The 14,307-nt window shown below is 30.8% G+C and overlaps 2 protein-coding genes across 3 annotated transcripts; one reads left to right on the forward strand and one right to left on the reverse strand.

The window, feature by feature from the left end:
- Positions 1-5,452: 5,452 nt before the first annotated feature.
- On the reverse strand, positions 5,453-7,911 carry LOC123906209 (ubiquinone biosynthesis protein COQ4 homolog, mitochondrial-like). 2 transcript variants are annotated; one of them, XM_045956071.1, is made up of 3 exons: positions 7,833-7,911; positions 7,520-7,721; positions 5,453-6,106 (listed from the first exon to the last, which is right to left on the reverse strand). In XM_045956071.1, the coding sequence occupies exons 2-3, from the start codon at positions 7,700-7,702 to the stop codon at positions 5,615-5,617; spliced, it is 675 nt and encodes a 224-aa protein (XP_045812027.1). In that variant the 5' UTR covers positions 7,703-7,721; positions 7,833-7,911; the 3' UTR covers positions 5,453-5,614. The 2 variants fall into 2 exon arrangements, with proteins under 2 accessions (XP_045812027.1, XP_045812026.1); XM_045956070.1 differs by lacking the exon at positions 7,833-7,911 and having other exon boundaries at positions 7,520-7,823.
- A 3,383-nt stretch (positions 7,912-11,294) lies between these two features.
- Positions 11,295-14,129, forward strand: LOC123906210 (cell division cycle 20.1, cofactor of APC complex-like). Its single transcript, XM_045956072.1, has 4 exons — positions 11,295-11,611; positions 12,167-12,442; positions 12,648-12,917; positions 13,023-14,129. Exons 1-4 carry the CDS (start codon positions 11,531-11,533, stop codon positions 13,746-13,748), a joined length of 1,353 nt encoding a protein of 450 aa, XP_045812028.1. The 5' UTR covers positions 11,295-11,530; the 3' UTR covers positions 13,749-14,129.
- Positions 14,130-14,307: the final 178 nt, after the last annotated feature.

The following is a 14,307-nucleotide window of genomic DNA, read 5'->3' on the forward strand; positions in this document are numbered from 1 at the left end:
TGAAAATGATTAACAAATTAGCCCTCAAGTAAATAAAAATGATAGGTTGCTATGAAATCCATTAGATAGTAGTTAATTAAATAAACCCTATGGTCATCACCGCCTATATTATCATCTATCAGCATAAGCAGTTTCTTGTTCTGAAATTTTTGAATAGTCAATTTATTAACAATGTTGTTGAACATGTCTCTCTCTCTCGTCTTATAATTAATATTTAATTGCATTTTTTGTCACCCTATGGTCTCTTTATTTTAAAATCAATTTTTTTGGTCTCTATATTTTTATATTTGTTGCAATTTTCGTCACAACCCATTTTTGTACTCTAAAAATTATGATTTTCTACGTCATAAAAGGTGGTATTGTCTCTAACATTGAATCTAAAGATGTAATATCGCATTTGAGACCAAAATTCATCTTTTTTGCATGACTTTCAAGGCAATAAAAAATTATGACTTATAGGATCATAATTGCAATAAATGTGAAAATAGGGAAACCAAAAAGTTAAGAAGCCTTCATAATTTTATGACAAAAATATCTATTTTTCTTTTGACAAATATCTACTATGCAGTGTGAATTGAACTTAAAGTTGGAAAAAAAAATTGAATTTTGATAGATTAAAATGAAGATATGGATATCAATAATGCGATATGAGCGTCTAGTAGATATTTGGATAAACACACTCTACTTTTGTATAGGCATAAATTATTACATGATATTTTTTCTTTTGGTGATGTCGGATGAGTTCTAGAATAGGTTAGTATGTTCTTAATGGATCACAAGCAAATAAAAAAAGATGATGATTAAGTTGATCACTTTACGAAGATGTTGGATACCTCATTCACTAACTAGCCTAATATAATTAAGTTTCTCATTTTATAATCAAGATAAGCTTGCCAATAAGAGAAATGTGCTCAAATCTGTGCTTGATTTGGATCCTGAGGATTTCGGCTTAATTGTTGAGAAGATGCCGCAGGTAGTTAGCCTCAGCAGTGTTGGATAATAAAATAATAGTTTATGTTATTGGACCTGTTAGTTTAGAGTCCATTAAGTTTTATTATATATTCTCTAGTAACCTTTTTGTAATGTTAAGCTAATGCAATGATATTCTATTGAAACTCTAGCCGTCTTTCTCTTTTCTTATTTGTGTATCTCTGATTCTAACATGGTATCGAGAGTGTAACAACTCGTGGCCCCACCAACTTAGGTGGTCCCTGCACTGCCACCTCACGATCTTCTCTACCCCTCTCACTAGTAGAGTTTTTTGCCTTCCGTGAGAATCGAACCACGTACCCTGGAGTTCAAGTACGTGTTCAATCCATTCCCACTACCAATTGGGAATGATATTGTATTACATTAGAAAAGTGACTATAGTATTTGAAAGATAAAGTACATAAGGTTCTTAGTATTCTCGAATCATATTTCTTAATTATATTGTACTAATAAATGCTATCTTTCTATCTTCATCATAACAAAAATTGAGTTGTCACTAATGTTTTCAAGTTATATGGTTCTGAGGTGGACCTCCAAATTGTATATAATACTCTTAGTGCAAGTAACACATTTTGGGTTAGTTTAGTGATGTTGGCTTGAGACTGTTGTTTTTCATGTGCCTGACCACCCACAAACACTGTTCATAACTTGATGGGGGTGGAAATAAAAAAAGTAGGGGGGGGGGGGGTGTGGGGGTCACGAGAAACAGAACAAAAAATGGCATAACTCAGTAGCAAAAACAAAGCACAATAGCAGAGGATTTGGGTAACCACAGTTGGTAAAGTGCCCCTCCATGTGGGATTAAACTGGGATCCCGGTTGGCAGCCTGAATTATTTCCACCCCCATCAAGTTATGAACAGTGTTTGTGGGTGGTCAGGCACATGAAAAACAGTCTCAAGCCAACATCACTAAACTAACCCAAAATGTGTTACCAAAGCATACTGATTGAATTAATAAAGGGAAAACACTTCTTTTGGTGTAGCCTTTTTTAAAATACCATAAATACCCTTCCCTTAGTATTTTTTGTTCACACCATAACTTCTAAAACCAACTTTTTGTTTTTTAAACTTTTTTTAACTTCCAAAACCAACTCTTTTTAACTTCCAAACCATCCATTTATTCCATTCATTTTATTTACACATCTTCATTCTTCCTATTTTTCTTCAATATTATTAAAAATGATATGTCTACGTGCCCACTATTCGGAGAGGTTAGGGCGATGTTGGCAAATGATGAAAGACATATATGCACATGAAAGTTAATGCAAAGAATGGTGAAATGTTTATCATATGTATATGTATATATGTATGGCAACGACAATTGTAAATTGTGTAAACTTGATTATTAAAAAAAATTACATGAAGTATAACCACCACACCCACATTCGGTTATTCAAAAAGATAAAGGGGAAGAGGAATTGGTTATTTTGTAATGTTGTCATATCTATGAGAGAAATCTCACAATGATAGAAGAAATGTATGACTTCCAACTCTCATCATGACTAATTGCAAGGACTTTACTATTAATTTTTTCCCCACTCTCTCATTTCTTCTCTCTGTGTCTTCTTCTATCTTTGATTACTCCATATTTGTCTCTCATTTCATTTATTTATTTTTTGTTAATTCAATTCCTTTAAATGGCTAACAAAAAAAATATTTACTTCCACAAAGACATAGAAAATGTCATAATTGTAGACAGAAAAGATGTATGACATTATTTCTTTTTCTTTGTTTGTTGTTCTAATTCAATCATTTTCTTCATTAGAGTAAATTTCAAATTTAAATCTTCCACCATACTATTTCTAAACTTTCATATTTATATATGTCTATGAGTGGTGTTTATATTTATATCGGGTATACATTGGAATGGTGGGAAGAGAAATTGGAAATTATATTAAAATATAATTAGATATTTCAATTATAATGCAATCATTTCATTCATTTTTTTACTTTTAATTATAAAGAACTCATTATATTGAACTATTCATTTGTTTTTCTCAACGTTGTTATTTTGTTTTTCTTACCATAACTTTTCTTTCTTTTGCAAAAAATAAAAATCAGTAGTGTTCTTTTTATTCAAATTCTTCTCATTGAATTTTGATTTGAATCTTTATGTAAACCGTATTTGGGATGACCTTTTTGTTTTACTTTAAATGTTTTGGTGTGAACAAATTTTTTTCTCCCAATTTAAAGTTTGAGAGTTGAGTATGTGGTATCAAACATTGAAATTTATATTAGATTACTATTGGTTAAGTTTTCATTTTTAATTTTCATGTTGAATTGATTGACATGTGTATATTTTTTTCTTTAGTCAAACCTGACAGAACGTTAATTTCTTTTGATATTATAAAAGGAAAGTTTGAGACTAATGGTGCATGAAAAACAAAGGTAATTAAAGAGAAAAGTAATAATTAACTACCATAAAAGAGATGACTCAAGAGAGACAATTGAAGGATTGGAATGGAGACGATGGGTGGAGGCAACAAATACAAAGATATAGACAAAGAGCGAGAGTGGAGATAAAAAAGTAGTCTTCTATAATGATGTGAAAGATGTACATGTTTTTCTTTGTATTTTTCGATTGGTTTAATGAGTTTCTTATGTTATCTTATTGTTTGTCTTTCTTTTAGTACTACTCAATTTTTAGTTATTTTTCCTATTCAATAAAAAAAAAATTGATTTTTTTTTGTTGAGTAAATCTAATGTTCAAAAAGTATAATATTTCTTGATTTCATAAAGTTTATCATGCATAGGAGGAATTTTTTTAGGTTGTGTACGTGAAAGTTGATTACTTGATAAAATGTTAGCCCTTTTCCTTATAAATATTTTAACAATCCACTTTGGAATAATTTATAAAATCAATACTATATGTTGTTGTTTTCTTTAAATATAAATTCAATAGGAAATCACAGTCTCAAATCACTCACAATGAAGATGGTGAAGAAAATAATGGCGTGAACAAACAAATATTATGAGTAGCTGTGAGCATATTTTAAATTAACATGTGCATTTTTTTTATAGGGTCAAACAAGTGCATTTTCTTAGTAGTATATTATTTGTAATTTTTTGTCTTTATGGCGTGTTAAATCATTCCTTTATATCATGATTGGATGAAAAATATAAGATTATTCATCTCTTGAATTACCTCATGATTAAAGTTGTATATAAGAATATCAAGTCCTTACATTTTAGTGATGTTTTGTTAACTCTTGATTGAATTTATGTTCAACCTTCATGTTAAGCAGCATTGTCGATGACAAAAAAAAAGGATAAATGTGAACGTTTATTTTTGTAGGATGCAATTTTCTATCCAAAGTTTCATTCAAGTATGGATAATGTGAATGTTTGTCTTCACAAATTAATGTATGATCATGGGATCAACAAACATATACGTGGAGCAATGGCTATCTATTGGAGTATTTGGGAAAAAGAATAGAATTTTTGTTTTCTTTTCTCTTTCAATTTATGCTACAATGTTTATATTTTTCAAGTGGTTTAATAGCTTCTTCTTTGGTTTCTATTGCTGACATGTTTGTTTTTTAAGTTTTTTGTATTACTTATGGTGCTGAATTTTTTTTTATCTTATTTCTATTACAATGTGTGTATTTTTCAAATGATTTTTTTCCAACATAATAGTCAAATATATACACGTTAGCAGAATAAAAAATATGGAGCACACAAACGAGCACGGAACGTGCCCGTTTGGCCACTAGTACTCATTAAAGACAAATATATTAATTCCGTTTTTATTTTTAAAAACATGTTATTAAATAAGGTATATTTCATTCTAATATATAAGACATAAAGAGACCTTCTTCTTTTATTAATACAAAATAAAAAATAAAAAAATAAAAAAAGAGACCTTTTTTTTTAAGGTTACTATATATAAAATTATAACCGGCACTTATATTTTTCTACGTGACCCTGTAGGATTAGGAACTTACTATATTTAACTTTTAATCATTGTAATTTATATATGTGGATTATAATAATTTTAGTTGTTTAAAAAATAAAAACTTTTTTTAAAAAAAAAAATTGTTGTGTACGAAATAAATATATAACTGGCTTTAAAAATAATTAAAATTGAAACAATAATAATATAAAAATTTAAAAGAATTAAAATTAATTGACCCTAAGACTGAGAAAATAAAGTCTGATATGAATTTGCTAAACCAAAGTCAAATGGACAATTATGGAAATTATGAAAGTGATCAAATTGCTTATTGTGAAAAGCATAAGAGAAGTGATTGCTTATTGTGTACAAATTCCTTTGATCAAAAGGTCCCAAATAATATAATATAATAATAGATAATAGATTCTCTACTCTGCCATTAACAGACTGGAGTATGCATCTATTGAAACCGTGTTACAAAAAGAAATATTAACACAAATAGTAGAATACGAAGACAATCATGGCAAATGTTGTTCTGCAGAGCTTTGGTAAAAACCAGATGGAGCAGAGTTATAGCTATTGATCAGCACCATAAACTTTCTTTCTATTTCAAAATCAAAATTGTAAACCTTAAAACAAAATACTAGTATTCCAAATTTCTATTGTAATACTATTCTACCACTAGCTAAACCAGAAAAATAAATACAACTCATCAGCTCTGAAAGCATTCCGTTAAGGAACAGCAGGAACAGGAACAATTCCCAGTTTTCTGCGAACATCTTCCAAATCTTCATGAAAATGCTGCTCATAATATACACACATGAGATCAGTGCACTGTGTGCCAGCGCGAACAGCCCAGGGGAAGTAGTGCTGATAAAACAATTTTCTCTGTTTTTCGCTGAATCTTGCAGTGCCCCCTACAACAGACAACAGGCACATAGGAAGATACATCTGTTCAAACTCGATTACCTTCAGAGCTGACTCCCCAATCAAGTTAGTAGGAAGGCCAAAAAGAGTATGCCAGAAGTCATGGACTTCACGAGCTCGCATAGCAACATAGGCTAGTTCATCAGTATCCATGAACCGCACAGGAGGTCGATCATCTGGGGAAAAGTTCCTGGATCCCATAAATTTAGCATAGGCAGCACCGAATGTATTTTCTGGCAGGTCCCAAGCATGTCCTACATTTGCAGATACAACGCGAGGGCGTTCCAACAGTACAGCCTATATAATTAAACAAGATTATGAAAGAAAATGCATTGGTATTGGCTGTTTAACAGAGAATGCAAATTTATTTCAGAGATACCAATGAGAATCATGTTTAGCGACAACTATTATTTATAAACCCGTTAATCTGAAGAGGCCTTTAATTAATGCAAAAATTTAAATTTGTCAAAAGTGCATTAACTGCACATTGGTTGGCATAAAATCAAGGTGTGCATCCCTCCGTCCCAAAATATAAGCAAAAGTGAGTCAACAAAAGTGAATATATTTCGTCCAAATTTTGAACAAAATACATCAAGTTTCTTTGACTCACTTTTGCTTATATTTTGGGACGGAGGGAGTACATGGATAAGAAATAGAAGATGTTTATAGTCGGAAGACACTTCTTGAGCTCCATAAAAAGTTAAAACAACAGTCACTCAATATCAATTCAGCATAGTTCTAAAATGATCCTAACAAGAAATAAAAGAAAGAGAAGAATCTAAAATGAGGCTGTGACACAACAACAGCAAGCAATATTCATATCAAACTGCAGTCCTAATCTCGATCAAACAGATATTAATCTATTGAAGAAATTATGCAATGTGATATCCTTGCACGCAGTCTAGAATTTCAAAATTCGAAAAACTAGCTACTTAACATAATATTCCAAAAGAAACCAAAAGTCTATACAAAATTCGTTTAACATGTGACATGTGGGTATTGTCTCCTGAGTTGTCTTTTCCCATTCATAATTACAAAACATTGTTACTTGCGAACAAGAGTTGGTTCACCGGGTCACACTCCTCCCTTCACCAGAACAATAGTGGGTTACTATTTGCAACTCTATACTTTTACATACCCCAAAAACATAAACCATTGTTGATAATAAATCATCAAAGGGCACTCAACATTTAAGATCGGCAAAAACAATAAGCTAGCTTCACAAAAGGATGTCTTAAAACTAATGTTTTCAAATCACGTTTCATCAAAGGGCACTCAACATTTAACATCGGCAAAAACAAGAAGCTAGTTTCACAAAAGGATGTCTTAAAATTAGGACTAAACCCTACAAAATCAGCTTGTAAGACAAGAAATGCCTCCTGTTATAAACACGTTTTCAAATCATATACCATCAAATCTAGAACTCTTAACAAACTGTCTCAAACCTAAGGACCCAAATGGCCTGATAGCGGCAGTTATCAGTAATCCAACAAATTTTGTCTATACTCTGATACCATCTTAAAATGTTGAACTTAATTCAACTCTATAAAACCAACTTCTAAGGCGAGGGATGTCTCCCACTAACAAACTCATATCTTATCTAATGTCGGACTCTTAACACATAGAACAATGCAAACAAACATGTGAATTGAAGAATAAAAAAACATGAAAATAACTAACAAAAAAAGGAAGTAGAAAATGATTACTGACCCTTCCTTCAGGGGAAGATTTCATCCTTTGAAGAACTCTTTCAAACGCAGGTTTTCCAGTTGTTTCACCAAGAGCAGCTATCAAATCAGCTCTCCGTGGATCCAAAAGTGCTCCAACTGCCGAACCCAATGCCACCGCCGCCTGCTGCCATGTCTTCAGCTTGATTATACCTCCGCCCACCATTCCAACTAATTTGACAAATCTGAATATAACATAATCATGTTAATATCATTCATTGAATCCATTTTTATTTTATTAGTAGATTAAGACAAGAAACAATTTAAGGGGAAGGGAGAGTGAGAAATTTTCGAACCAATACGGAGGGCCGGTGGTTGAGACGGAGGGCGGGTGGTTGAGACGGAGAGCTTATATTTTTTTTTTGAAGGAAGCTTATAGCTTATATGTCATAAGCTCTGTACGGTAAAAAAATTTAGAAAAGATGTTATAGTTTATTTTACTAGCTTATAGCTTATTTTTCAAATGCTATTTTAAATAGATTATGAGTTTATAGTTTATCATATTTTCTTCCAATTTTACCTCTATCATATTACTTGAAAAAATTAAATATTAATTAAACATATTTTTTTTATGTCATTTCATTTTTATAAGCTAGTTCAACTGCTAATTTTACCGAACACCACAAATTTAATCAGCTATCTTATTTCTTATAAGCTGAAAGCTAGCTTATAAGTTATCCACTATAAGCCCATCCGCTATAAGCTAGCTTATTATCAGTTATCCGCTATTTTTTACCAAACAGAGCCCAAGTAGCTCGGTGCCAAACCATTATGGTGTGTTTGGTAGGAGAGAAAAAGAGAAGAGAGAAATAAAAACAAGGAAACCAATTTTATTTGTTTTCATGTTTTTAGTCCAAGTACATGCATTGATTTTCGTGTTTTTATTCCTCTCTTCTCTTTTTTTCACCTACCAAACAGTGCCTAAGTGGGATGATCCGGTTGGGATCTCCGGGGTTATTTTCTCTTATTTTTAAAAATGTGTTTTTATTAAAATTAAATAAATAAAATTCATAATTTTTATGAATATGTTCATTAATATCTTCGTATCTTCATTTTCTTACTTAAAAACATGTAGAGGCTGTTTGGTAAAAATAACCTATAAGCTAGCTGATAGTTGAAAAGCTAGCTTATAGCTGATAGCGGAAAAACTATCTAATTGAAATTAAAGTGTTTGGTAAAATTAGCTTTTAAAGTGATTAATAAATATATTTTTTTTGTTACAAGAGAGAAAATAATAATAATAATAATAATAATAATAATAATAAAAATATAGAATGACATAATTGATGGTGGATAATTTTTTTTTAGAGTGGGTAGTTATTAAATTAAAGGGTAAAAATGGAATAAAGTGCAAGAAGCTATAAGCTATAAGCTCAAACACTACTTGAAATAGCATCCGGAAAAAAGCTATAAGCTAGTAAAAAAACCTTGTTACCAAACAGTTCTAATTTTTTGAAACAAGCTTATAAGCTCATATAATAAGTTATAAGCTAGCTTATTTGTGTTACCAAATACACCCGTAGTATATGGAATATTTGTCTAAATATCACGCATCATCACAATCTATATAAATATAAAATGACAGAAAACACATAAGCACCATTCGTAAAAAAAAAAACACACATAAGTATCAACTAAAACTTCGAAAAAAGGAGAAGATTTCTTAGGTTGACACATCAACATTAGTGTAAAAGATAGAAAAAAATAAAAAGGAAACGAAATATTTATCAATAAAGCACATGTGTTGCTTCGCTTCTGGGGTTCATCACGTTCTCTCTCACTTCCAATTCTTTTTCTTTTTGTCTATGGATGTGAAGAAAAAGAATACAAGTTTGAGAGAACTGGTATATGTTTCATTTCCTTTTTATTTTTTTACAAGCACATATATATGCTCATTTTCTTCAAATAACATTACTACTCCTTTTCAAAATTAATTTTTTTTAACATTCCTCCTCTTTTTCTCAATTAATTTTTTTGACTAATTATTACTATTATTTATTTATTTATTTATTTTTAAAGGTAATTATTATTATTATTATTATTATTATTATCACTACTACTATTTAAAATTTACATTTCTTTTATTTTTTATTTTGTACTAATCCTCCGATTTTCGAATAGAGACCCTAATAATTCAAAGTTATGCCGAAATGTTTTATAATTTATTTATCATTTTTTGAATTTACTCTTATCATTTTTTTCTATAAAAAATTCATTGAACTCTTGAAATCTTACAAATTTGTGGAATAACTTTGTTGAAATCCTGTATTAACAATTATTTTTGTAAAAAAGTCTTTTTAAAGCAATTTTTAAGAATATCACAAAGTCCATATTATCTTTCAAAATCTTTAAGAATTTTTTACCAAAATAGTTTTTCAAAATCCTAATTCAATATATTCCCTAAATTAACAACAAAGTAATAATTTATTCGCTAAAAAAAGAGAGTAATATACTAAGGGCACGTTTGGATTAGCTTATTTTTTAGAGTATGCAAACAACTTATGCATAAGAAATTAACTAAATAAAATTCTTAAGGATCATAAATTAATATAATTTTGTTGTAAAAAAAAATTAATATAGTTTTTCTTTTAGTAGATAGACGAAATGACAAAGTCATTATTAACTCGCACACAAATAAGAAAATTGAAATTCAAACCTCAATTATAAAGTCCGACATAATTGATTTAGAGCTCGTTTGTTATAGCTTATTTTAGAAAAAAAATCACTTTTTTTATAAAAATAATCACTTTTAATTGTTTTGCATCTGTTTGTTATAGATTTTAAAAATAATCAGAAGCTAAAAATAATCAGAAAACAGCTAAAAATGAGAAGCTACTAAGGGTGCGTTTGTTACGGATTAAAAAAAATAGTGATTTTGATCTAAAATAATTTAGAGATTAGATTTTAGAAATTTTTAGAAAAGTTGAAATTACTTTGTGTTTGTTTATTATAATAAAAATCATTTTTTTAAATAAAATAATCTTTAGTTTGCTTGGATACAACTTATAAAAGTGATTTTTTAATTACAAACAATTTTCTCCTTTTAACATTTATTTTCTCTCTTCTCTAAAAAAATCTATTATTTTATAAGCTACTCTTAGTAGCTTATCATTTTTAGCTGTTTTCTGATTATTTTTAGCTTCTGATTATTTTAAAAATCTGTAACAAACAGACGCAAAACAATTAAAAGTGATTATTTTTATAAAAAAAATGATTTTTTTTCTAAAATAAGCTTTAACAAACGGCCTCTAAGAGTAGTTTATAAAATAATAGATTTTTTTTAGAGGAGAGAGAAAAAAAAATGTTAAAATAAGAAAGTTATTTGTAATTAAAAAAATCACTTTTATAAGTTGTATCCAAACAAACTAAAGATTATTTTATTTAAAAAAGTGATTTTTATTATAATAAACAAACACAAAGTAAATTCAACTTTTCTAAAAATTTCTAAAAACTAAACTCTAAATTATTTTACATCAAAATCACTATTTTTTTTAATACGTAACAAACGGACCCTTAACATTTTTATTGGTATAACTAAAACGTCCAGAAATAATATAAAACTTTTTTTTTTGACTAAATATAAATACAGAAATAATATAATTGTTGACTCGACTTACCGTTGCTTTGCTGGTGAAATCTTTGGTAAGAGTTTTCTTAATACGCCCATCTAATAGAAATAGCCGTTGCAACCCTAATTCTCCAATTCCTCTATGCTATATATATATATATATAATCTCTCTCTCGCGCATATTTCTCTCGCGCATATTTCTAACATCATTCTAATCTCTCTCTCTCTCTCTTCTCTCTCTTTCTCTATCTCTCTCTCTCAAGCTATCTAGTTGCAACTCGCAATAACCGATTCAGTTTGATTTTTATTTTGTCTAATTCATTTCTTTTGCAGGGTTTCGTTTTCTTATATTCTTTATTTCAATTTCTTTCTTGTTTCATTTTCATTTGTTATTTTGTATATTGTTTGTTTCTTTTTCATCTAACAATGGATTCAGGATCTTTGAGTTCTCCCGCCGTCAAAATTGAATCACGCTATCCTCTTCGGAGAAAGACTTCCAGAGAGAATGTAAGAACTTTTTTTCCGTTTTTCAAATCTTTCATAATTAGGGTTTTAATGTGAAATTCTGGCTTTAATTCTAAAATAAAATTAGGGCTTTTCTCAGTAATTGGATAAGTAAATAATCTAATTTAATTGTGCAGATCTTTCACGATTAGGGTTTGTAAATCCAGATTTTAATAAACAAATTGGGGAGTTTTGTCAGTAATTGGATACATAGAAGAAACTGGGAATAATTAGGGTTTTAATGTGAAATTCAGGCTTTAATTCTAAAATAAATTTAGGGCTTTTGTCAGTAATTGGATAAGTAAATAACCTAATCTAATTGTGCAGATCTTTCACGATTAGGGTTTGTAAATCCAGATTTTAATAAACAAATTGGGGGGTTTTGTCAGTAATTGGATACATAAGTATTAAGAAACTGGGAATACTTTTAAAACATTTTTCGTAGATTGTTAATGGAATTTGAAATGATACACATAAACAAGATCTTTACTTTCTGAACTTGTTTATAAAAATCAAGTATTTGATTATTCCTTTATTGTTTGATTGTTTTGTCACCAGTTGGACAGATTCATACCGAATAGATCGGCAATGGACTTCGATTTTGCTCACTACATGCTGACAGAAGGAGCTAAAGGTAAGGAAAACCCAGTTGTGTGCTCCCCTTCCAGACAGGCTTACAGGAAGCTACTTGCAGAAGCTTTAAACATGAACCGGACCAGGATTCTAGCTTTCAAGAACAAGCCGCCTACGCCAGTTGATTTGATCCCTCATGAGATTACTTTATCAATTCATCAACAAGACAGAACCGCCAAGCCCAGGCGAATTATTCCTCAGGTGCATTACATATTATATCATTATTAGTTATAGTTATTCATTTTAGTTCTTTGATTGCATGAATATACTCCAATTTGATTTGAAATTTTTGAATTTTTTTGAAGTTCAATTAGATCTGAATTGTTTTCATAATTCTTAGTTGTTTGTTTGGTGTGAAACCACAATATAATGCAATTTTGTGCTAATTGATTTGTTGGGTTTTCAGACTTCTGAGAGGACATTGGATGCTCCTGGCCTTGTGGATGATTATTACCTCAATTTATTGGATTGGGGAAGTGCCAATGTTCTTGCAATAGCACTTGGAAACACAGTGTATTTGTGGGATGCATCAAACGGTTCCACTTCAGAACTCGTTACCGTGGATGAAGAAAATGGCCCGATCACATCCGTAAGCTGGGCTCCTGATGGGCGTCATATTGCTGTTGGTTTGAACAACTCTGAAGTTCATCTGTGGGATACGGCTTCAGATAAGCAGGTATTTTTATGCTTGTCTAGTTATCCTTAAAAAAATTCAACAATATGAACTATATTGTTTACTAGTTTACTAATGTCGTTTGTTATTCTTGATATGTTTCTACAGTTGAGAACTTTAAGAGGTGGGCATAGGCAGCGTGTGGGGTCTTTGGCATGGAACAATCGCATACTAACAACTGGAGGGATGGATGGTAGAATCATCAATAATGATGTAAGAATTAGATCACCCATTGTTGAAACATACAGAGGGCATGAGCAAGAAGTTTGTGGGTTGAAATGGTCTGCTTCAGGTCAACAATTAGCCAGTGGTGGGAATGATAATCTACTTTATATCTGGGATAGAGGTACAGCATCTTCTAGTTCCCCAACACAGTGGCTCCACAGGCTTGAGGATCATACATCTGCAGTAAGGTCACTTGCTTGGTGTCCTTTCCAAAGGAATTTGCTAGCTACTGGTGGAGGTAGTGGCGATCAAAGCATCAAGTTTTGGAATACACACACAGGTGCATGCTTGAACTCAGTTGACACTGGGTCTCAGGTATGTTCCCTGTTGTGGAACAAGAATGAGAGGGAGTTGCTCAGCTCTCATGGATTTACACAGAATCAACTAACACTTTGGAAATATCCTTCAATGGTGAAGATGGGAGAGCTCAATGGTCACACTTCAAGAGTTCTTTATATGGCGCAGAGCCCGGATGGTTGCACAGTGGCAACAGCAGCCGCAGACGAAACATTGAGGTTTTGGAATGCTTTTGGCACTCCAGAAGTAGTCACCAAAGCTGCACCAAAAGCGAGAGCAGAGCCATTTTCACATATGAATCGCATTCGATAAGCAGCAATATTTGAAACAGTTTGGAAAACCAAGTTATTTTTTTCTGGTTGAATACATACATCTACTCCACAGTAGCCGCAAAAGCAAATGTTGTTCTTTAATACCAAAGCATACTGGAATATAAGTACCTCTGAGGCAATGTGTAGATATAGAGGATGAAGTTGTTTTTATGAGACTTCAATGTACATTGTATAACATATAATAGTGGAAAACAACACTTCATTTGCCCGTGGTCACACCACTTGTGATGAACCACGTATATCATCGGTCTTCTTGCTTCTTTTTTTCTGCTTGCTGAGTCTGAACTATTTGTGATTGACAATTAGATCTTATGGTCATGGTAAAAATTTGGAATAAACTGTCAATTGAAACTTAAGTAAATGAAAATGATTAACAAATTAGCCCTCAAGTAAATAAAAATGATAGGTTGCTATGAAATCCATTAGATAGTAGTTAATTAAATAAACCCTATGGTCATCACCGCCTATATTATCATCTATCAGCATAAGCAGTTTCTTGTTCTGAAATTTTTGAATAGTCAATTTATTAACAATGTTGT

Source organism: Trifolium pratense, linkage group LG2, assembly GCF_020283565.1.
Source record: "Trifolium pratense cultivar HEN17-A07 linkage group LG2, ARS_RC_1.1, whole genome shotgun sequence".
In the NCBI taxonomy this organism is placed as follows: Eukaryota; Viridiplantae; Streptophyta; class Magnoliopsida; order Fabales; family Fabaceae; genus Trifolium; species Trifolium pratense.